The 18,831-nt window shown below is 39.0% G+C and overlaps 1 protein-coding gene across 8 annotated transcripts in view; it reads right to left on the bottom strand.

Annotated features, from left to right (window-relative positions):
* PPP6R3 (protein phosphatase 6 regulatory subunit 3) overlaps positions 1 to 18,831 on the bottom strand; it is a 158,084-nt gene that overhangs the window by 115,438 nt on the left and 23,815 nt on the right. For 4 of the 8 annotated variants that reach the window (XM_061609953.1, XM_061609948.1, XM_061609946.1 and 1 more), the window contains exons 3-6: positions 11,213 to 11,338; positions 8,620 to 8,852; positions 3,511 to 3,697; positions 2,273 to 2,410 (exon numbers count right to left, since the gene is read on the bottom strand). In XM_061609953.1, the coding sequence (XP_061465937.1) occupies positions 2,273 to 2,410; positions 3,511 to 3,697; positions 8,620 to 8,852; positions 11,213 to 11,224 (570 nt within the window). In that variant the 5' untranslated portion in view covers positions 11,225 to 11,338. The remainder of the gene's footprint in view (positions 1 to 2,272; positions 2,411 to 3,510; positions 3,698 to 8,619; positions 8,853 to 11,212; positions 11,339 to 18,831) is intronic. The other 4 variants (XM_061609951.1, XM_061609949.1, XM_061609952.1 and 1 more) reach the window with 3 other exon arrangements.

Below are 18,831 nucleotides of genomic sequence, written 5' to 3' on the forward strand. Positions count from 1 at the left end.
TGCATCATGTCTTCAGCTTGTGGTTGCCTCTCACCTGCACACAGCATCACTCTGTCCTTCTGGGTCTTCACACCCACCTTGTTTGGTTCCTTGATAACGTCCACCATTTTGTCTAGAAGCAGTTTGAAAAACAGCTGTGTCTCATTACAGTTCTACAGCTGTTCATCAGCATAGTTGCCCTCTTTGATAAGAAATTTAGGAATCTCTGCTGCTGTGTTAGCACCAGTAGATGGCACTTAACCTTCAGTTTGAGAAATCGAAAGACAAACCTTCCACCTACAAAGCCAGCCATCAAAAGCCTTGAAGGTGTCATCTCTGCCATGTAACTGACTGAATTTTACTGTTCGCATTTTCAGGATCACCCCCATTTACCAGCAGTCTTTCAGAATGCTTCTATAGGAACCATTAGTACAAGCAGTCATCTACATCGCTATTCTGAGAAAGCGTGGGGTTTTTTTCTGCAGCCCTACCTCATTCTCAACGCTATCTACAAACATATATAACTTTTCTTCCTCTTTCATCTAACCCATTATTGTCCCTTCTGGAATTCCACACTCCCAGAATGAACTGGCTTTTGATTTGCCATTTTTGACTTTCAATAATTTTGAGTTTTTCCTGCACTATGTAATTTTTTCTTTTGTTCGCCATTACTCAGTGCCTGCTATTCTCTTCGCATGGTTCCAAGCCACCAGCAGTTTGGCAGGAACAACGCTTAGTGCACCCAGTAGACATCATCTCTGCATATTCCATTTTCTTCACATTCCAACTATTCCACCATTCCTTTCCTACAAAAAGCACTTGGGAGAACCTTCTCCAGTTGCACTTCAGCTCAGGCTCACCCTTAAAGCCACTGAATACAGTACTGGTTCCTAGAGAGAAGCCAAACCACTGGTGACTTAGAAATTCCACATGAAGCAGACACTGAAGTGAGGAAAATTGGTTGGAAGAATAGGAAACAATCTTGTAAAAGTTATATGTGTAAATTGCTGTACTGTAAATTTTTCTTGAGGGATATGATCATACCCACGATATATCTGAATCCACAGAACAGTGTGACATGTTATTATGAGCTTTCGCTCTGTGTGTGTGTGTGTATGTATATATATATATCTATAGATACAGATATAGACAGAGAGAGGCAGACAAATCTTGGAGTACACATTCTGTAACCTGAGTACTGCTCATCTGTGTAAACTGGGAGCTTCCACAGCACAGGGGTTGAATACTTATGCAAGTAACATGTCTCAGTCTTTTATGTTTCTTACAAATATTTCCCAAAATGAAACCAATGTCACAAGGTGTTTTGAAACACCTTGTGTTTCAGTGTTTCAAAATAAAATATACAGAACAAAGTTACAATGTACCATTTGTAATTCAATAATATGAGAGCAATGGTCAGGGGTCTGATTACTTTTGAAAGGCACGGTATAATAGACATAAATATAACTCTGGCATTGTACTTCATATTTCCAGGCAAGCTAAAAAATGACACACTCAGAATGCAAACTAGGCCTTAACATTTTATTAAGTACAGGTTCTAAAGAGCTGCAACCAAAAGACACTACACCACTCGCTAGACATGCACAATGTATTTTAAATGAATGTATTGGCAAGGTGTTTCAAGCATTACTGCAAAACATCAACTTCATTCATTCATATGAACAATTTAATCTGTGGTTTGCATTTCAAGCCACAAGCTTAGTTGTGGGTACAACATTTTGGAACCACAACAGCATACAGCAAAGTCCTTTAGGTATTCCTATTCCATCTCCAAGATGTGTTCATGGGATCACAGCCATATACCTAAGAACTTCTTCTAACCAGATAGCAAACAATATGGGAAAACTAACAGCAGCTAAAACTGAACCTGTTCACAGTGCATATGCATGATTTAAGTGTTTGGTGAAAGCAAGTATTACCATTTCAGCTGATCAAAACAAGAATTTACTTACCATCCCCAAACTCTTTTTTATTTTGTGTTATGTCCTTGAGATTGTAACCCTGAGGAAAGGAACTCTTGTTTATATTTGCAAGCTGCTCTGGGAGCCTTTTTGGGCTGAATAGGGGGATGGGATAAAAATACTGCAAATAAACAAACGTTTTATAGACTGTACAGAGTCAGATGTCCCTGCAAGGGGAGTATTTTTCCTGCTATTTTTACAAATGGAGTTTCAAGAGTACCTCACAAGCTGGTTACAATTTAAGTTTAAAAGACAATGGTGTTGAACTTTTCTTTTGAAAACAGTAAAAAACAGTAAAAACTGTTACTCACATTTAATACTTCTTGCCTGGGCTGGGGAGGTTCTATGCATGTTAGCAGCCTAAGCAACAAGTCCATAATAGCAGAGGTCCCTATGTGCTTTATAATGAGGTCTACAAAATCGTGTTTTTTCTTTAAGAAATCCACAATCTGTAAAAGACAGAATATCAAGTTGTAAAACAATGTAATAATGTAAAATAATGAAGCCAACAAAAACAGCAAGATATTTCTAAACAGATTAAACTACTATAAATTGCCAATGAAAAACTAATTTGAATTGTTGAACAATAGTGTAAAGCTTAGCCCTATTCAACACATATGCTTCCTAAGTTCCTGGGGGGAGGGGACAGGAAATAGCCACACTCCTTCTGAGCCAAAGTGGTCCAGGACCACCTCCTCACCACCACCCGATCTGCGCCCCCCCCAAGTTCATCCATTCATTTTCTTTCATGCACACAGAGCTCCCCAATGCAATCTACATTGGGGAAAACATCCCATTCGCTTCATTGGGAGGTCTCCCCCGACTCCCACAATGCAAATAGTAGGCCCAATCTGGATCAGAACCCTGCCATGGGAGGTTGGGATTTTTAACTCTCCCCCAACTGTTCCAATCCATTTGTTTCAATAGATCCTTTGCCGATGATACAAATTGCAGAAGCAGGGACATCAATATGGATTAGGAACAGCTGGGGTGGGTGGGTGTTAAAGCCCTATTACTTTCCATGCCAGCATCCCAATCCTGATGAAGCTCTCAGCACTTGCAATTTGGGGGGAAGGGAAGCCAGCATGGAAGTTGAGGTGAAGAAGCTAAAAAGAAGAGGCCTCAGAGAACCAAATGGGAAAACAGGGAGAAGACCTGAAGTTAGTATACCCTAAGAAAAAGTGCTGCAGACTTGCCACCCTCCTCCACCCTTCTCCTCCTTGTGCTAAAGCAGCACCACCTTTTGCTGGACAAGTTTGTACTTCTAATTCAGCATGCTCATTTCATGCAGATGGATTAACTGCAACCTTATTTTTTCCCCTCTGAAATCTAGTATGTTGCACAGGGAAAGACACATCCATGACTTTTAAGGAATCAACACATTCTTATATTCTTTTAAAAATGTCTAAGTAAGTGCATCTTTATTTAATGTTCTACAAGAACTGAGAAGTGTGTTGCTCTTCTAAAGACAGCAAGTGGACTGAAAATAACAAGCTAGGTAGCTAGATATAAAAGTACAGAGTTTCCAAAGGAGCAATTAAATAGTTACCTGTTCTGGTTTTCTGCTAATGAGAATACTTAGCACCTTGCTGAAGAAACTGGCCAATAATGGATTTAGAGGGGGCTCATTTAGAAGAAAACCGTACAATTTTGTTAATAATGACTCCTCTTCTCCTAGTCTATCATTGATCTGTGAAACATCTGAAGTAAGCAGCTCACAAGAAATGTTTGGGTACCTATAAGAGGAAAGTTGACATTTAACGTTATTAGAATACTAAATTAATCTTGCACACTTATATTAGCAGAAGTGATTTATATGATAATGCTCAACATGCTATTATATGCAGTTTCAATACACACAGTACAGAGAAAAGCAGAGATAAACCCTGAGTTTGTGCAGGTAAGCTAGCAAATACGTAGAATCTACTACTTTCTCCACATCACCAACACATATATAATCATCCATTAGATCACTTACTCGGGCTGCAATCCAAACATCCCACTATGCTGACCTGTGGGGGATTTGGATTAAGTGGAGGTCTCTCTCCACTCACTTCAGCAGGCCACAACCAGAGTGACACTTATTTATTTATTTATTGTATTTATATGCCGCCTCAGAGTCGAAGCTCTCCGGGCGGTTTACAGTAACTAGCTTGCATCACTCTACCAACACGGGCCTCCCCCAATTGCCTGCTGATGGTATCCCCAGCAGCAGGCCTCAAAACAGGGTGTTCCAAGGGTAGGACCGAACCAGCTCAGGATCCACTGGATCTTGAGTCACTCTCACAGGCTGATCTGGGGCTGATTACTGCACCTACATGAAACTGGTACAGGGATTGGGCCCAATCTGCCTGCCAACCTCACATTCTACTACTGTATGGCTGGGCTGCAGATACAGAGGTAATTCCACTGCTCCCTGGACCTGCAGCGGCAGCAATGACACCTTAGGATCACTCTGTTAGTATCCAGAGCAGCAGTGTGAAACAGTTTTTTCATATTTGCCAAAATTATGGCAAAAGTGTTTTAAAAAGTTCATGTGGTAAAAACGTTAACTGTGTTTTTGAGGGTAGAAAAATACACAATGTTTTGAATTATATATAGGTAGAATTAGTGAGAAATCTGACATCTCTTTTCATTAAGTAGTCCAGGCATAAAATCAGTTAGACTGCATCTCAACTCCGCCTCCAAATTTTTATTCAATATCTGCAACCTATCTTTTGATTTCACCATTTTTACATGAGAAAAAGTTGATCTGCAGAGCCACCTTGAACCAAAAACTGAAAACAGTTTTGGAATAACTGTGTTTAGAATCAAGAACACATTTCAATTTAAAACATAAGTCCACATCGTAACAATTAAATTATCTTTCAAATGTTGAGTGCTTTGAAGTAAAATCACATCCATTTTGAGAAGATGCCTTTCCAAAGAAAGAAGCCTCACAAGCTGTTGAGATAGTTAAGTAGATACACGTTAAAGTAAAATGGTTCTTGTATGAATTCAAAAACAATTCTGTACTTTTCAAATCATTATACGACCCAGGATGAATCTCTGATTGTTAATAAAATAATTTTATTACAATTTTTGTTTTAAAAAGGTGGTAGTAGAAATAAAGCACCAATTTGCCACATGTCAATACCTGTTTCACCATATGTGGCAAATAGCAACTGGGCTGGACATCAGGGCTCTACAGTCTACTATCAGTCTTTGCTGGCCAATCACCTGCACACACATGCATCCAATCAGCAACCACTGTGTGTTGCTACATCCCAACTCTATCGGAGGGGGGTGGTCCAAAGTAATTCCTTTGTTTCCATTGAAAAAGTCTTCACAACTGACTAGGTAGGGCATCAGGGCCTAACACTCCTCCATTTGGGCTTCTGTCCCTGATTGGCAACATGTAGTCAATAGGGAGTTATTCAGGATACACAGCACAAAAACAAGAGTGGACCTGATCAATGTCCCCAACCAATCCACTTGCAGCATTTTGCAATTAGGCTGCTTGCATGCTTGAGTCACATGATTTTGGTTGCTCTTGGAAAACACACAATTATGAGAACAGGGATTATCCAGAGAGCCAGCCTCTTTGCTTTATACGAGGTATTTATTGAGAGCAAACAGCAGAGATAGCCTGAGTGAATGTGGCAAGAACCACCACCCTTGCCTTTAGGTTTTTTAAAAATTAATTATATTGCTTGATTGAGTGTGACAGTGTGTTAGTGCACAGCCAAGGAGAGGAGGCCACAAGAAGCAACATTAGTTCCTGTTGCTCCAGGGTATGCACCAAGTGGAGTATGACTGTTTCTTGTTTGTTCATTTGTCATGGAAGAGAAAATGAAGAGGTTGCAGCTACCAAATATTGACTAAAATCAATTCAGCATTCTCTGGCTGCTAACCAAAACTGACACCAACTACACAACACAGTGAAGAATCCCTCCCTGGCTCTCCCTCCCTTGATTAAATAAAATAAAAACTTGATATACTCTGTAGAAAATGTGGAAGCACTATTACTCTTCATCATCCTCATAATTAATGTTGACATGGTGCCTATAACTACACTAGACACCATAAAAATTAAAAGAAAAACAAGGTCCACATAAAATTAAGAGAGGAGGTAGAACCAGCCCACTGCGCCCAGCAGTTACTCATACCTGTGCTAGACCATGGTTTTCTAACAGTATTGGGAGGGAAGGGCTGGGAGAACTGTAACTGATGAGAAATTCCACACCATTTGTTTTGGAAATTCTACATTACTAGTTGTGAAAAATAAGCATCAAAAGAACTTTCTTTTAAGCCTCAAGCAAAATCTAATAGCAGTTAAATTCCAAGGGCTTGGAAATCGTTTTGAGAGAGAACTTGGTATGCAAATTTTTGCTTCACAGTTGGGGCTAGTTTTGAGGTAAGGAAGGCTTTTTCACCTAGGTTAAAAATGTGTGGGCTACTGTTTTTCTTTCACTGTGATTTGGATGACAAAATATGGTAATGTGAAGTCACTAATTCTTCGATATATCAAAGAACAACCTACTATATGGTATTTTGTTCAGTCCTACTTTCTGTTTGCTGCATATTGTATTTGAAGTGAGCTACACCTATGAGGCTGCCAGACTACAACCCCTATAAACGTACACAGCAACGTCTGTTTTCATCCATGAAATGTTGAAAGACATTTGAAAATGGCACAATCATTGGGCAAGGGAATAGCATCTTTGGTTTCCAGTGACCCTTGGAGCACTAGTCAATAGATGCCCATGACACATAGAATATATACAGAACTGAGGACTTCAAAACAAATCTTAACTGAGGCAGGAAAGGAGGGGAAACATGTTTCTCCCAGCAACTGCCCAGTACAGTTTGTCCATTTTTTTCTTTTTAAATCATCAAAAGCAACCTGATTTAGATTAAAACTTCTATCAATCTCAGCTAGTATGACCAATGATCAGGGGTGATAGGAGCTGTAGTTTATCACCATCTGGAGAGTTTATCACCATCTGGAGGGCACCAGCTTGGGGAAGACTGATCAAGAAAATGATTGAACAGTAGTCTTCATACAATAGCCATCATAATACTCCTTTATTGCTGTGTAGTTATGTTTAAAGCTGAGATTTTTATTTTAATGTTATTGCCATCATGTACGGGTAGAATTACTGAGTCAATCACTTTTCAAAGTAAAGGGCTATAAACTGTGTATGACATTGTTAAAGCAACAGACCGGGGCTTACTGAAAGACATTTACACATGTTCCCTTTTGAATCTATAGTCCCAAGTTTCTTTTGCCTTCATGAGGAGAGAGAACATTTTTCCTCAACACACTTATCAACAAACTGGAACTGTAGGACCATCTCTGGTAGGGCTTCAAACAAGAATCACCCTTGTCATGGGTGTTCATTCTGTTTTCATTAATTAAAAAGGGCAAATGATGATGGCAAATAATTAGGAAGGGCAAAATGATAATCTGCCCTCCATCCCACCAATGCAAATAGGCACCAGCCAACGTGGAAGACAAGTTTTATTCAAAAAAAATGAAGAACTTAGAAACATGCATAACTTTAAAAAAAAGAGCAATTCTTGCTATTTTGCAAGCTATTACTTTCAAAAAGAGGTAAGAGCACAGAAAATGTTTACCACCCATTCACATCGGACAGGTTTTCTATTTGACAGCATTATTTCAAAGGGGCTGGTGCTGGGTCGATATTCAATTTGATAAAGTATAATACATAAACATTAACAATTTAAACAAAATATTTATTTGCACCTTTCCATGGCCCAAGGAGACTCACAAACAGAAATCCTGATTACCAAGAAACACTGATGGCATAACAGAAAAGATATGCCACTCTGGACTCTTACTGGGACGAAGGGCGGGAGATTTATATATATATATCAACCTCTCCTATGAGCCAACAAACTCTGGGAGAAAGACTGTTCAACACCCCTGGGAAAACTGAGGTAAAGGCCCTACTTTTAGCAGTAACTGTCTCAACTCTCATGGAAGAGGAACACCAAATAGGACTTGCATTAGTGATTGATGTTGGTGTGGGGTTTAATATAAGGGTGAGGTCTTCTCAGATATTAACATTTAATCCACAGACTATACTTCAGTCTTCTTAATCAGCACAAGATCAATGGGCTTTACCTAATGCTAGAGCTCACACAAGATAAATCCCCTCCTCCCCATTACAATCTCTTGCACCCGCTGAAATGCCTCTGAGAGTCTGCTCATGTAAGCTGCCTCCACTCAATGTTCCCACCCCCAGATTCCTCTCTCCCACTGTAACTCCAGCACCATCCCAAGCCTTTCCTGAAAGTGCCCATTCTTTAGGGCAGCTTTTGCCAACCTAGCACCCTCCAAAGGTTTTGGACTACAACTCCACCAATCTGATGGGAGTTGTAATCCAGGTTGGCAAAGGTTGCCTTAAGGGATGCTTTTGGTTGGAAGCGGGAGGCAACAGTGGGGAAGACATCCCCTGCAGTGGGTAAAGTTTTCCTGTAAGCAGCCGTACAGACACACTCCAATGAGTAAAAAAGTCTATAAAAACCATACTATAGAGGGACAAATTACCACCCTTAAACTACAGATGCAACAGGCTTATGTAATTACAGTGAACTATCACATTAGTCTTCCCTCAAACTTCAAGCTCTTGGATTAAAACACATTTCCTACTTGTATCTGATTTTTTCATCCATGTCTTGTGGTGGCTCTTCTATAATGAATGATACTAGATCTTCCAGACATTCCGATTTCAAAAGAAACTCTATTAGTTTGCGATTTTGAGCTTTGCACTCTTGTAAAACATCATCTTCATCCATCAGTTCCTTCAGCGTTACATCTTCTCTCTCTAGAAGTGTGTCTATGTGGGATGATGAGTGAAGATCAAATTTCCAAAACATGCTGGTCTAAGAGAAAAGGAAAAGCACACAGCCTTAATTAAAGGGACAGTTAGTAGTAGGTCCTTCCAACAGTCCTAAGGAAAGCCATTCCCTGTCTCTCCTGTTCTCAATTTGCATAGAAAAAGGGGCTGCAGAAGCAAGAGCGAAAGCAGGGAAAAGATGGAATAGTGTTAAAAAACTGGACTTCATGGAAGATAAATGATATATTATAACATGCCTTGAATGATAAGCCAATGTCTTAACTTTTCAATAAAGTAGTTAGCTAGTCCAAGAATTTTAATATTTTGACATACAAGATTGGACATGTTAATGCAACAGTAAGAAAAATGTTAGCTCAGCTTAGAATTTTCCAGTATCTTTTTTTCTCTTTTTATCTAAAGGCAAGTTAATGCACTCTAAGCCAGTATCCAAGACACAGCAAATTCAGTATGTTGTTAAAAAGCTAATTGGGAGTCAGATAAAGGAAAATGAGAGGATTTTAACTCATACTATTGCTGATCCAAGCCTTTGCGCACTATTATGTTTTACCTCTATGGATGCTATAACCAAGAGTAGAATTAAGCCCTTTAATAGCTTGATCCAAAAGACATGGCTTTGCTTCATCTAGTTCGGGACTGACAAGAGTTCTTGAAACTTACCATAAGGCCAAGAATCAGAACAAACATCAATGTTACAAACACACCATTGGCACACTGACTAAAAGGCTTGCATTATTTTTCTTGGCATTGCGTTGATGCAAATGCATCAGACAAAGCAGATGTTTTAAAATGTCAATGCTTATTAAAAATTAAATAAAGGAGGGCAAGAGCCAGAATCCTAGCCTATCTCCACTTCATAATAAAAAGTTACAAACCAGGCCTCAATTAGTAGTTATCATAGAATCCCATTCAAGAACTCTGTATTTTCCTCAAACTTCAAGTGTACCCACAAGCGTTAATCAAAAGTTGGTATATATACATAGTACATCTTTCTTACTACTATAGTGAATATACATCAGTTGCATTAGCAAATCACATTAAGAAGGAAAAACAGGAATGAGGTTAGCTAAAGTGTGCCCAGTACATTAAGAATTTTAAAATATAGTAACCAACAAACAGTTTTCAAACATATCTACAACTTTATAATTTGCCACTTGCCGAAACTGAGCAATTGCCCACTGGCAAACATGCATACAGCATACTTTCTATGGAGAATATGTGCTAATTCTAACAAGTGGCCCTGCATTAATTCAATGTGATGGTGCTGTTGGTTCTTTCATTTTAGACTACAACAGAGAAAACCAGAATGGCATATACAACCAGCTCTATGTTGTCCTGCATTCAACACAGGTCAGCACTCATCTAGATGCATGTGTGATGCTTTTTGTAAGCAGCCAGCCATAAATGTAGTAGAGAAGCACATTTTTCCTCTGCAGAGAAGCCCCAAGTTCAGCCAAAAATTGTGAACCCTTGCCTTTGCTGCATAGGCCTTTTAAAATAGGCTGCAGTTCTCCAAGCACTCCCTGAAGCAAGTTCCATTGAAACCAACAAGGATTGCTTCTAAATGCATGAGTTAATGATTGAGGTGGCAGCCAGCAATTCTGGTTTGGGCAGAAGGGGATTGGAAGAATGATTTGATTGTTTTATAGTCATGCAAAGACACCAATTAAAAAAATTAACTCTATTTCTAACATTCCATTTCTTGATTGTGAACTCCTGGAGCATGCACTTCACCTCAAAATTAAGTATTATCTATCTGATATACATCATGCCACCCTGAGCTCCTTTGGAAGGGAAGGATATAAATTTAACAAGCACTCATTTATTTATTGAAATCTAAAACATTATGTGTAAATATTAAAAAGGTAGAAATGGCCAGAAGTTAGCAATCAATAAAGACTAGACAACTAAATAAAATATTAGTGTACTTACATAAGTTGCTCAAGCGCTATACATGGTATCATTTACACACACACAAACTGAAGTCAAACATTGGCTTATTTGTCAGGCCACTGCAACCATTTCTTGTTGACAAATACAGGTTAACTTTCAATCCAAAAAGCAAGGTCCATTCTACCCCCTTTTAAAAATAAAATCAGTTTTCCATGATTTAAGCCCAATCAAAGAAACTTGGCGCTTTGTGAACAGAAGAACTTTAGATAAAGAAGTTCCAGAAGATTTCCTGTGCACATACAATCCTACATATATTTTCTTAGACTTAAGACTCACTGAACTCAGCGGTGCTTACTTCCAAGCCAGCATGCACAAATCCTGCTGCATGAAAATCTTTCCCAAGCTACTCTATAATTATTTATTTACCATTGATTTTCAATTAGTTCATTCAGAAAGACCAAGAGTAATAGCAACAACAACAACAAAAAAGCATACTACTGCAAACATGTTACTGTGTTATTTCACAAACTTTCTCCCAGGCAAGCTGTATTAGGGGCTGGTTTCTCAATATGGCAGATGCTGACCAGATTACTCCATCACTTTTCAACAGGAGCCAGGACCCTTGGAATAAGGAAAAACACCACAAAGTGGATCAAAGGACAAATTAGAGGAACCCTTAAAATAAGAGAACTTGTCTTTATTAAACTCACAACATGTAAAACTTCATTAGGTTTACAAATGTTGCAGCTTTCAAACGAGTCTCAATGTTTGCTATGGATGCCTAGTGGCACTTTTCTAATACCCATGGTGACAAACCTGTAAACATGTTTGGAAGACTCCACATTGCCTTACAGACCTCAGAAGATTGATGAAAGGACAACAGCTATGGAGTAGGAATTCCTTGATTAAGGCTGCCCACCTTATTAGGATCAGACATTCCCTCTTCATCCTTCAACCTCATTAACACGGCATATACATTGAAACTATAGAAAACTTGAGAACATCCTTTGGTCTTTATAGCTTGATGAGTAAAAATGGCTGTTGCTGTAATACTGAGAAAGAAAACTGTATCCTCCTCCCTCTTTTTTTATGCCAGCGAAAGGAAAACCAATCAAGCAGAACTTTGTTCGACCCTTCCCAGAGGATATCAGTTAGGTTTGGGCTGTGCTCAGCAACCAATCGTGATAAACTATTTTGAATTATGTTCGACTGAACTGCATCATTTACTGAATTGCTGTTTGTTTTTCCTGATATGATTACTTTGTTTTACTGGTGGAAAAGTTATTTTCTACATTGTTTTTGTGAGCTATTTTGAGCTCAAATTTGGGAAAAGGTAAAATATGGGAAAAGGTATTTCAAACAGATCCTACACAGTGAGGTTAGGAAAGAACGGTCTCAATGGCAACCAACGTGGACAATTCTTGGCCAAACTCAGGAAACATACTATGAACTAATACTGTTTCTGTAAGAAGGCATGTAGAAGCCTTTCCCAAGTGCTACAATTACTATCTATCTATCTATCTATCTATCTATCTATCTATCTATCTATCTATCTATCTATCTATCTATCTATCTATCTATCTATCTATCTATCTATCTATCTATCTATCTATCTATCTATCTATCTATCTATCTATCTATCTATCTATCTATCTATCTAATCTATCTATTTATTTAATATCCTGCCCTTCCTCGCAGCAGGAGCCCAGGGTGGCAAACAAAAGCACTAAAAACATTAAAACATCATAAAAACAAACTTTAAAACACATTGAAACAAAACATCTTCAAAAATGTTACGTAAAAAAAGCTATGAAAACATCTAAGATTAAAATTTTTTTAAAAAAAGAAAGTTTAAAAAAGAAAGTTTACAATGCCAGCTTCTACTGTACTGCTCTGACTAAATTTAATATAATGGTAGTAAAACAACATACATCACAGTGAACATTTGCCATAAACAGAAGAACTTAGGTTTTCAATGGATGTTTATTCATAAAATACGTGCACCACAATTATGATGTTTATACCTACAAGACAGTATCAATTTTGCACACATAACTTGCAGGTTTATTTTGAGCAGAAAGGAATATAACTATTTTCAGATTTTTCTTATAAACAAAGTTGTTTTCCAGTGAATATGTTTTTATATTAAATTATAGTAATATAATTTCATGTTACATCATGAACATATGCATGCTTTGTTATGTGTCTACGTTCACATCCATTTTCTATTGGTCAACTATTTTTTTGTTGAGTCCTTACAGTCACATTTGGAACATTCTCTCAATATTTGCTTTTAAGCAAATTAGAATTTGTTTATTTCAAAACAGGAATAGATGAGGGATGAATCCCTATCGGAAGATGTTTAAGTATTATAAATACACATCCTTAGTCACAACACCTTAAACAGTATATTGAAAGCTAACTTTAACAAGCTCTTTATTAGCACTATGATACAAGGGGGGGAAAGGAGGACAAGCCTGCTTATCTTAACTACTGCGCATCTGTGAACCTCACAATTCAATTCAACAACTATGCAGAGCATCTCTGAAACCTATAGCTTTAGTCAGGCAGCTTATACTCCTGAGAGGACTGGTCTCCACTCATGCTCCAAAGGCTTCCTGCTCAGTTGTACCTAGCCCAGATACTACCAACTAAAAGGAGGGACTACAGCAAAAGGAAAATGGGTTGCTCAACTGCACAATGAGCACTTGAAGCAAGCAACTCATCTTTCTCTGTGATCTCTGTGCAGTCCCACAACCTACTCCATCTTTCAACCTATTTCCACTAATAAAGCAGTCACAGTTGTCTTTCCTATGCTTTCAGTAGTGTTACAGTTTGCCAAATTGCTTTCAACTCCTTTGACATTCCACCAAATGTGCATCAGGTGCAGGAGGCGAATTATTCCTTCCTCCTTGACATATTGCCCAAAATATACTAGTGGTGGAATATACACAGAAAAGAAACTCATCATCCAACTGGTGCTGACTGAGGCTGTGTTCTTCATTCTTTAATATACTTGCTGAAAAACATAAACTTAATATTTCACCTTTTCAAAAAGGTTGACACTACACACCATGAAGCAATTTCTAAGAAAATGTCCACATTTATGTCTGACTAAAATTCACTGCTTGTGAATGCCGAATTGCAATATTTTCAATTACAGCACCTTTTGGTGTCTATTTATGAACCAACAGCTTTGAGTGCTTGGACATTCCTTATATTGCTGGAGGCAATAACTGGATCTTTACATAAAGCTGAGCCTGTAATTTTTGTTTATAATTGTTTATCGGAATGTTGTGAAGTGGATGTTCAGGATCTTAAAGACAAATGGAATAGGGAGTCAAATTATTCCACACAACCCAATCTATAGAAAATTGCTTTAGAATCTACATGGTATGGTTTTTCCAATTTAAAATTAAGATTAATTCAACAAAAAATGGTATTTCAGGTATAATGGACTCCACAGTACTTTCCTCACAGGGAGAAATCTGCTAGTTCAGAAAGATGCTGGTGATGTAATGCTGACAATGCCTTGTTGAGGCAAATGATGTAGGCATGTCCTGTAGTCTCTCCCTTTTTGTCAGAAATTGTTCATATTAACTTTATTTTGGAAAAATCCTTAATATTTCTGGATGTTTGCACACTTCTAAACTATATTCCTGTGATGTCAGAACAAAAAAATGGACAACACAAGTGGATCCTGTGAGCCCTTATGGTTGCAAAGAGACCTATACTTCAAGATTGGAAAATAAGCACCTACCATCTATTACTCAATGGTCTGAGTATCTTACCATCCTTTCCACATTTGAACATATACCGTATCATCAACAATTTCAACTGAATACCAATTTGAACATATGGACTACCTAGATTAATGTATACAGTATGTTTAAATTAGGTTTGATGGATTATTCTTCCCTTTGATGGATTAATGAATTTTTCTTACTGTTAATGGTAGCAGATATTGTTCCCTCCCTTTTTAAAAATGTGTTATAAAGATAACAAAAGAAAACCCCACTGACCTATCACCACCCTTGCCAAAAAACCCACTGCCCCAAGGCCTTTACCAAACTTTAGACTTGGCCAAGCCTCCTTCTTCCCACCCCACAGGTCACCAAGCCTCCTCCTCCTTTAGACCTATCGCAAGGAGGGAAGCAGAGGTGGCCAGCCAAAGTTAGCCACACAGGCATACCCAGGACAGGGCAGGGCAGCTCATCAGCAACAATCCTACTGCTTCTCTCCTCCTTGCCCTCTGCTGCTAAGGCTGAAACAGCGTTGAGAGGTGGGCAGCAGTGGCCACAGCAGAGCAGAATGGTTGCTGAGGAGCTGCCCTGGCCTATCATGACTGTTCCTCTGCAGCTCATCTCCACCACCCTCCAAAATCACTGTGATGGCAGCACTTAGAAGGCTGGACAGCATGACAACAGCTTTAGAAAAATATATAATAAGAGAGATATGTGTTTAACAAGCCGGGCAATAGACACTTTTGAGTTGCGTCATCTCTGTCAGTCAAATACTCCTTTTGTTATCACTCACTCATCTATGGATGAGGCTGCTGCAACTGATCTCTCTTCCAGTTCCAATCTCATCAGGATAAACTCACTCACCATTCCTATCAAAGTATTTGGTCTTTACAATGGTGGAAAATCCACCCCAATATACTCAACAGGATCCAATTTGATCCCAAAAATTTCCATCAATGGGGGCCTATTTGCACTGGGACAAACAGCCCACATCAATCCTACAGAACTAGCTATGATTCACAGGGCGATGACTTCGACACAGACTGCAAGGACAGACCATCCATTGCTACTTCCACATACCTTCTGATGTTAAAGTAAACAAACAAGGAGGCATAGCTTTCAAGATCTTGTACACACAATTTATAAACCTTTGGGACTGATTTGCTAATAGCCACAGTTCCAGCTGCCTTCCATAATTGCTGGTAATCACCTAGGTGATCCTCTTAAAAAGGACCAAGAAAGTAATACTACTACGTAGTAGTACACTACGTTCAAGATCAAAGGCCCTCCTCCGGGTGCCTACTCCGAGGGAAGCTCGGAGAATGGCAACAAGGGAGAGGGTCTTCTCAGTGGTGGCCCCCAAATTATGGAATAATCTACCTGATGAGGTGCGCCTGGCACCAACACTGTTATCTTTTCGGCACCAGGTCAAGACTTTCCTCTTCTCCCAGGCATTTTAGCATGTGTTCTATATTGTTTTAAATTTTTAAATTGTGTTTTAAATTGTTTTGTAAAAGATGTATTTTAAATTGTATTTGTTTTCAGTTATTGTAAACCGCCCAGAGAGCTTCAGCTTTGGGGCAGTATACTAGTTTAATAAATAAATAAATAATAAGTACCCTCTCTCCCAAACTTGCAGCAGCCCCATGTTATTGTTGTGTGCCGCCAGCGCTCTTCAAATGCATCATGTTCCACTAAAAAGTAGGCATGGGACTGTTCCCTGAATTCATGAGATGAATGAGATCCCTTGCGTATGCCTCTCCTCCAATTTTTCCCTTGTTACTTGGGTGCTCAAAAACCAGATGTATGAATTACATTCTAAAAAGCTCCACTATGGCCAAATCAGCTATGATTTACAGCACTGTTCTTCAACCCTGGATCCCCTATGTGTTATTGGACCACAACTCCCTTCATCCTTGATCACTGACTAAGCTGGCTGGAGTTGATAGAAGTTGTTGTCTGACAACATCTGAGGACTCAAGGTTGAAGAACAATGATTTACAAGGCTGTTCCTCTAATCCTAGGATTACTTTATACATATTCCTGCAGTTTTTAGATTCTCTCTCTCTCAAGAACAGGGGAGGTTTCTGCACTACAATATGTCACCTCAGTCTCAACAGCACAGCTGCTGCACCCCATCAGAATGTGTCCTTGGAATTACTGTCATCTGTGCTAGTAGTAAATATGTGGAAGCCATCCACAAAATGATTTCAAGTGGTGAATATTTACTTCTCATGACCTAGAACCATTTGTCTTGTTCCATGTGGCAAATCTTGGAGTACACATTCTGTAACCTGAGGAGCATATTACAACATTCTTAACACACAGTGCCTTGCAAAAGTAATCAGACTCCTGAGCAATGCTCTCATATTACTGAATTACAAATGGTATATTGTAATTTCGTTCTGTATGATATTTTATTTTGAAGTACTGAAACTCAAAATCAATGATTGTAAGGTGACATTGGTTTTATGTTGGGAAATGTTTGTAAGAAACAAAACTGAAACACGTTGCTTGCATAAGTATTCAACCCCCACACATTAATATTTGGTAGAGCCACCTTTCGCTGCAATAACAGCTTTCAGGTCGTTCAGGTTGGTTGGACATTGCTTGTGGACCGCAATTTTCAAAGAATGCCACAGATTCTCAGTGGGACTGATATCAGGATTTTGACTGGGCCACTTTAGCACATTCACCTTCTTGTTTTTCAGCCACTCCAGTGTTGCTTTGGCCTTCTGCTTGGGATCATTGTCCTGCTGAAAATTGAATTTCCTCCCAAGCTTCAGTTTTTTAGTGGACAGAAGCTGATTCTCTTGCAGTATTTCCCAGTATTTTGTTCCATCCATTTTTCCTTTAATTTTAACAAGATATCCAGTCCCTGCTGATGAGAACCATCCCCACAGCATGATGCTACCACCACTATACTTCACTGTAGAGATGGTGTGTCTTGAGGCATGGGCAGTGTTGGGTTTGCGCCACACATAGCACTTTGAGTTTTGGCCAAAAAGCTCTCTTGGTCTCATTTGACCACAAAACCTTTTCCCACATCGCAGGTGGGGCATTTTCATGCTTTCTGGCAAACTCCAGATGTGCTTTCAGATGGTACTTTTTGAGTAACGGCTTCTTTCTTGCCACCCTAGTATACAGGCCAGTGTTATGCGGAGCTCTTGATATGGTTGACTGGTGCACCATTACTCCACTCCCAGCCACTGAACTCTGTAGCTCCTTCAAAGCGATTGTTGGCCTCTCTGTGGCTTCTCTTACAAGTCTCCTTCATGTTTGAGTCCTGAGTTTTGAGGGACTGCCTCTTCTTGGCAGTGCCTGGGTGATGTGATGCAGCTTCCACTTCCCGATTATTGATCCAACTGTGCTCACTGGGATAACCAAACACTTAAGATATTATTTTGTACCCTTTTCCTAATCTATGTATTTGTATTACATTATCTCTCACTTCTGTAGAATGCTGTCTGGTCTTCATTTTCCTTCAGATCCACAACCTGACCAATGATCCTTCAACAGTGTGGGTTTTATCCTGACAATGTGACAGCAACTTTAATGGTTCACAGGTGGAGGCCAATGGTAAGGCAACTGTGTCCTCCACAGGGCAATTTCTTTCATCTGTGTAAACTGGGACCTTCCACAGCACAGGGGTTGAATAGTAATGCAAGCAACATGTTTCCATTTTTTATGTTTCTTACAAACATTTCCCAACATAAAACCAATGTTACCTTACAATAATTGATTTTAAGTTTCAGTGCTTCAAAATAAAATATCATATAGAACAAAATTACAATGTACTATTTGTAATTCAGTAATATAAGAGTATTGGTCAGGGGTCTGATTACTTTTGTAAGGCACAGTATCTAGTGGTTAATTTGAACAGTGAAGAAAGAGTCCCACTGTCCAGTCTCAAAAGGTTTTAATGAGATAATCAGTTCCCCTGTTTTCACACCATTAGAGAGTGACAGAGTCCACTAAAACAAAAGATTTGAGGCTTTGAAAGTTTCTAACAAAGGCTAAACCAAGAAGACAACATATTGCAGCTAACCCATGACAACCACTACTTGTGGCTACTAAAGAATTGGAAAATGTTCCATAAAACCCCTTTTTATTGTTACTATTGTTAAACAATTGTGAGTCTGAATCCTTGTAAGTCTACTGAAAATCACTCTGTGATCTATCACTAGATCCTTAACTGCTTCATGCCCACCCCTTCAACTCAGCTCTAGTACTGAAAACAAATTCCTGTGTTGAGTATGTGCTCAGAGGCACTCTGCTTCTTAGTTCTAAGATATGTTGCCACACACTCTGCCAACAACTGTCTTGCACCTGGCCCTGGTTCATGGATATCAAGATCCCAAGAGCCTGAAA

The sequence above is a fragment of the Rhineura floridana genome, chromosome 2 (assembly GCF_030035675.1).
Source record: "Rhineura floridana isolate rRhiFlo1 chromosome 2, rRhiFlo1.hap2, whole genome shotgun sequence".
NCBI lineage: Eukaryota > Metazoa > Chordata > Lepidosauria > Squamata > Rhineuridae > Rhineura > Rhineura floridana.